This window comes from Narcine bancroftii, chromosome 3 (assembly GCF_036971445.1).
Source record: "Narcine bancroftii isolate sNarBan1 chromosome 3, sNarBan1.hap1, whole genome shotgun sequence".
Taxonomy (NCBI): domain Eukaryota; kingdom Metazoa; phylum Chordata; class Chondrichthyes; order Torpediniformes; family Narcinidae; genus Narcine; species Narcine bancroftii.
The window spans coordinates 270,069,176-270,075,270 of NC_091471.1; the positions used below are offsets into that span (position 1 = coordinate 270,069,176).

The 6,095-nt window shown below is 39.4% G+C and overlaps 1 protein-coding gene across 6 annotated transcripts in view; it reads right to left on the reverse strand.

The window, feature by feature from the left end:
• Positions 1 to 6,095, reverse strand: part of LOC138758762 (receptor expression-enhancing protein 6-like) — a 37,387-nt gene that overhangs the window by 31,161 nt on the left and 131 nt on the right. For 2 of the 6 annotated variants that reach the window (XR_011354419.1, XM_069928117.1), the window contains exon 1: positions 3,097 to 3,361. The exons of 1 other annotated variant lie outside the window; for it this stretch is intronic. Coding sequence is in view for 3 of the 5 variants with exons in the window: in XM_069928117.1 (XP_069784218.1) it covers positions 3,097 to 3,211 (115 nt within the window). In the remaining 2 variants the exon portion in view is untranslated. Of the gene's footprint in view, positions 1 to 3,096; positions 3,363 to 5,995; positions 6,075 to 6,095 lie in introns of those variants that run through there. 3 more of the 6 variants (XM_069928119.1, XM_069928116.1, XM_069928118.1) reach the window with 3 other exon arrangements.

Genomic DNA, 6,095 nt, shown 5'->3' on the forward strand with positions numbered 1-6,095 from the left:
GAAATCTACAGCATAGTACAGGCCTTTCAGCACACAATGTTGTGCTGACTTAATAACCTACTCTAACAAATGCCTCGAATTTCCCTGCTCCGTTTTCCTCAGTTCCATATACCTATCTAAAGAACCAATTGCAAACACTTGTTTTAGACGGCAACAAAAGTCACTGAAAAGGAATTGGTCCATCTGTGGAATGGAGAATTATTTACAATGTAGCCAATGAAGAGGACACCAAAGTACATGGAGTGAACACTGCAAGGACAGTGACAAAGTCCGATTCAGGGGCAGCTTGAAACAATGCATTTGATCCCAAGTTAAATAAGGAAGAAATACCCATTAAGATGTACTTAAGCCAAGATATTGGGGCAAGAGAAATATGACATTTAAACTTGACTTGGGATCAACAAACCTCAACTTTGGTGATACAGTTAAAATTTCTCATGAATCAGAAGGCTTAAATAAAAGCAGGGGATTGAGATTTACCCTCAATCCGGTGACTCCAGAGAAAGTAAGGAGATTCAGCACCTCAAGTCTGCACACACTTTTTACATCAAGTCCACAAAAGAACCCATTTAAAATTTTTCTCCATGTGCTCTTCAACTTTTTGCCTAGTTTTACTGCACGGTGATCCAAAGTGCTTTTATTTCAAAAGTGGCTTTGTTATTTGAATTTTTGACCACTTTAGAAAAGAGACTGGGGGACAAATGGGTTGGTACATATACAAAGACCATTTATGCAACTGGAAACAAGAATATGTTCACTCCATGACTGTACATACATCAAACTTTCTGTGGCTTCTTCCACATCGAAGACACGATGTGTAACTTATGAACTTATTGAAATGACACAGAGCAGTTTCTGCAGACATCAAGATGTGGATTCAACGTTACATCCCTCCCATTCATAATGGAAATCTAAAAAATATCTGCTAAATGTCTGTGCTCTACGTCAGCAGAGTTTTAAATTTATTTTCTTCCACTTTATATCTGCACTTATTTCCCAAAGCAATTAGCAAAACAATATTCATTGACAAGGTGCACAACTAATTGAATGGTTGAAATGATTTTTATGGTGTACTTTTTACCAGTCTAATCTGTTATCTGTAATAGTGGCAAATAGAGGTCTTGTCCCCTTCACTGAAATCCACATCGTATTCCTTTTAAGGTACAAGGACTGCCTGAAGAAAGCTCTTGGTGCCTGCCACATTGACCATCGCCAGTGGGCTGATATCGCCTCCAATCGTGCATCTTGGCGCCTCACAGTTCGGCGGTCAGCAACCTCCTTTGAAGAAGACTGCAGAGCCCACCTCACTGACAAAAGACAAAGGAGGAAAAACCCAACACCCAACCCCAACCCACCAATTTTCCCTTGCAACCGCGCTTGCCTGTCCCGCATCTGACTTGTCAGCCACAAACGAGCCTGCAGCTGATGTGGACATTACCCCTCCATAAATCTTCATCCACGAAGCCAAGCCAAAGAAGAAAGAATCAGTTTGAGTTCCCTTTCTTCACTCAGCAACCCATCTGCACCAAGTGTCTTAGCTAGTGCAGTTACACAGTTCAAGGTATGAAGTTCAATCCTGTGTGGAGTTTGTACATTCTGTGATCACAAGCATTTCCCTCTAAAGGAGTAATATAAATCACAGAGACCACATGGAAACACCACACAAATAGCATCAGGATTGAAACCAGCTGCAAGGCTGCATTTTAAAGTTACACACTATAATTTGCAAGAATAAAATATTCTTTAAAATAAAGATAGACCAACTGCCAACTTGATAGCAATAAACTACTGTATCAAAATGCCAAACAATTCATTCATAACAGAAGTGAAACTTAATCAAAAGACTTAAAACAAGTCATTTAGTTCTGGAAAGCCAACAGGTTTCTGTTACTGTTTAATGGTCTCCCATCACTGTCACTTTGACATGCACGTTAAAAAGAATAATATTGCTCATTACTATATCTGAATCAATGGTCATTTCATTTTTCCCCAATTCAAAGTCCAGAGATATGCCAAACCATGACGGTTTCAATTTCTATTGTGGTCTCTGGTTACAATTTGCAAGGTCCAATCAACAATCCAAATGTAAAAATTGTTCCAATCACAAGTGTTAATTGTTAACAAAAAAGTTTGGGCATTAATCATGTGATTAGATTTTAACTCGTACTCATGGATCTCATTAACAACCCGACCCCCCCCCCCCCCCCCACCAAATAAACCAAGTGCTTCTTACAAATCAAACCTTTTCACTCAGAATTATGAGTGTGTACCCATTTTCCAGTTTGGCCAAAAATTAACCTCCTTTAATTTTTATTCATCAATACCTATTTGTTCTCCCTCGACTTTCAGTTTTCCCTGAAACGCATCTACATCGTTGGTAATTTAGTTACAGAAGTTTCACCTTAATTTCTGAATTGATTTAATTTCTTTTAAAAATTGACATTTTTTGCATCCTTGAAGAATCCCATTTTAAAAACCATATAGGTCACTCCAAAGATTCTGGAGCGTGGAATCTTTCTGCCACTAATGCAGTTCGACCAAATGGGTTCCTTAATTACGTTGTTTTTCACACTCAATTCGCACTCCCTTTCATGTTTTTGAATAGTGGAGTCTGCTCTTTAAACAGTTATCAGTTCGTTTACACCCCTAATCAAGCAGAAAATGGCACTGTTGGGTATTTTCTAGCCCAATTTAAAAAATACTTGAGGCAAGACAGTATTATTTTGTTATGACTATGGTCGACAACGGACAGCAGGTATGGAAGCAGGTGGAGCTGAGTATAAAATGCTCTTTTTTTTTAAAAATGGTCTTAGTAAACGAATTCGAATTAACTGGTTTATGGTGTTCTCAATGAGTAAAGTACAGAGAGCAGATTAGATGGTAAAAAAAGTACACCATAAAAATACACAGAGCTAACACTTTCGTGGACCCAGAAGGCGAATTACTTCTGAAAGGGACGTACAAATCTCGACTCCTAATCCTTCAATGTTACAACAGATATTTAAATAGAAACAAACTGTTTATCAAGTTGCACAAGGAGAAATGCATTTGCATTCAACAAATGAAACAAAGACTGTCAGCGAGAACGTTACCCACCTGTAGCCAAATAGTATTTACGAACGCCCGTCTTCTTCTCTATCTTCCCCAAAATATTAGTGAAGAAGTTTTTCTCATCTAGAAACTTTTCAAAGCGCTCACGCAAAGATGGCATTTTTTTTTGCAATCGTTTGGGGGTTTTTAAAATGCAATTTCAACTCTATTCAACGCGGAAGACAACAGCACCCAGTACTAAACCCCAGCTCCTCCTAATCCACGAGCTGCTGACTCGCGTTTCACTTCCAATCCGCTTAACCATTGCAGGAGCTGGACTTCCGTTCCCATTCTCTGACTGACGCATCACTAATCCAATTGGAGCAACTGTTCCTATCTCATTGCCTTCTTTGTTTGCTAATTTCTCCTCGTCGCGACCGAAAAGTCAAGGTACAGACATTACCCACTCGAAGGGAAATAACTTTTTAGTTTACCTCTTTTCTAGTACCATGATCAGTTCTGATGTACGATTATTAAAGCCACGACAGATGCAGTGGAGAATAAAGAGTCATCCAGGCAGGCTGGAAATCTTTGTTCGGTGGAATAATTTTACAGATGCAATTTAAAATTAAGGTAGCATTTGAAGAGTGGGTAGGTTAAGTGGTGACTATAAATTGTCCCTGATACCCCTATAATTTCATTTTAGCCACATGAAAAAAATGAAGACAAGAGTGTTGGGAGCAAATTTAAAATCCACCTGTTGGGTGGCGATTTCATCAATTGGAAAAACATCTGCAAATTAATCTTTTCTCCTTGATAGTCAGCATCATCCACCTCGTTCTTAAAGCCAAATGGAAAGGGAGTGGCAAATTGGTGGCTAAATTGCTGACCCAGATTATCAATCTGGAAATCTGAGTTTGAATCACAATATTGCAACTGTGGAAATTGAACAGATCTGAAATGTATTCAAAAGGTTTGCTTCCTGAAAAAAAAATGGGGTCATGATCGACAACCTCAAGCTGAACACAAAGATCATTTCAGATTTGCTGTATCACGTAGGAAGTTGGAGAAACATTAAATAAACTTTGATGGAATTCAATATGTTTTATCACATAATGATGATACCTTGCACGAATTCAACGGACATAAAAATGTTTAGCCACTGATTTTCATTTGTACTCAGCATCTGATGCCTCTCGTATCAGTATCCAAGAATAGTCGGCCAGGTTTGATGTATTCCAGATGCCCTGATACTGCTTTTCCATGGTTGCAATGTCCTGGTGAAACCTTTCACCATGTTCGGCACTGATTGCACCAAGATCAGCAGGGAAGACGTCCAAGGGCAAATGCAGAAAATGAATTTTCAATGATATGTTGCACTCCATGGTTTTGTCGCATGGCTTGAAGCATGTTGTCAAACAGCTGGATTTAGTTGCCAAAAGATTTCTCAACAACATCTTTGAATGCCTTCCAAGCATGCCCAGGCGCAAGACAACACCTGCATGCTTGGACTGACCAAAACAACTTGCTTTGTGGGAATATACTAGTAGACTTTAAAAACTCTGTTTTGCTTCTCTTTCTCTGACTGCAAGAGGTGCTTCAGGTAATTTCTGCCAATGGCCTCAGTCGTACCAGTGCCCACAATTTCCATCAGGACTGGAACATCACAGGGTTGCATACTTAGTCCCCTGCTCTGCTTGCTTTACACCACTTTGTGGCTCAGTACGGAAATACCATTTACAAATTTGCTGATGCCACCATAGTGGGCTAATTATAAAGGATGAGCCAGCATACAGGAGGGAGATTGAAAATTTGGCTGAATGGTGTATTAACAATAAACTCTCACAATGACATGAAGACCAAGTAGCTAATTGTAGACGTTACTAAAATAAAACCAGAGTTGTATGACCCAGTGGTCACTGGGGGATCAGAGGTGGAGAGGATGACCAAATTTAAATTCCAGGGAGTTACTCTTGGAGGACCTTTCCCAGACTCATCAGTGGCATTATGAAGAAAGCACATCAGCACCTCTACTTCCTCAGGAGTTTGGTATGTCATTGGAAACCCTGGCAAACTTCTACAGACATGTATTGGAAAGAATGATGACTGGTTGCACCACAGGTTGGTATGGGGGCACCAATACCATTGATTAGAAAGCCCTGCAGAAGATAATGGAAGGGCACGTTCCTATGCTCTGTGATTCTGTAACTCAGCATCAGCAGCTGAGGAACTGGTGAACAACAGGGTGGCATAATTAGCAGAGCAGTTAGCGCAACACTATTACAGCACCAGTGACCGGGGTTCTCCCTGCGACTGCGGGGTTTCCTCTGAGTAGTTCAGTTTCCTCCCACCCTCCAAAATGTTCCATGGTTGTAAATTAATTGGAGTATTTGGATGGCACAGGTTCATCAGCCAGAGGGCTTGTTTGTTTCAATGGTACATGTCTAAATTAGAAAGATACTAAGCAGGTCATGCAGTATCCATAAGAGGTAAGGATAACCAATGTTGAGCCCGAGCCCTTCTTTCGAAGCATCTTTTTAAGAGAGGCTCTCCTTTCAAAGAGAAGAGAATTTCTCCAAGGTAAACAGACATCTCTTCAAGAGATTTCACAGTGACTTTGGCATTTCACTCCATTAGGCACCACTCTACCTGGCCATCATGTCACTCGTTGCCAACTGCTTCACCTGGCTTGAGAATTTCTTCAAGAGATTTCTTTCTTTCTAAAATATTTTTATTGTTAACAAAAACCCTATACATAGGATATTAATGATAAGATAATTCAATTCATATCACGTATACATCACAAATCAATTGAAAATGAGAAGCATAACAATTATTATTACATTAACTTATTTCATTCAGGACATCAAATTCTATCATTATAATAAAGAAACAATTAAATGATAACTCATATTAGGTCCAAAATCAATATTAAATACAAATAATACACATAAAATTCCCTTACATAAGATAGTTTATACTTCTCTGATTTGATCATCTTGTTCTGTGATATGATCACTCCCAACAGGCACCACGTTACCTGGCCGTGACGTCACTCATTGCCA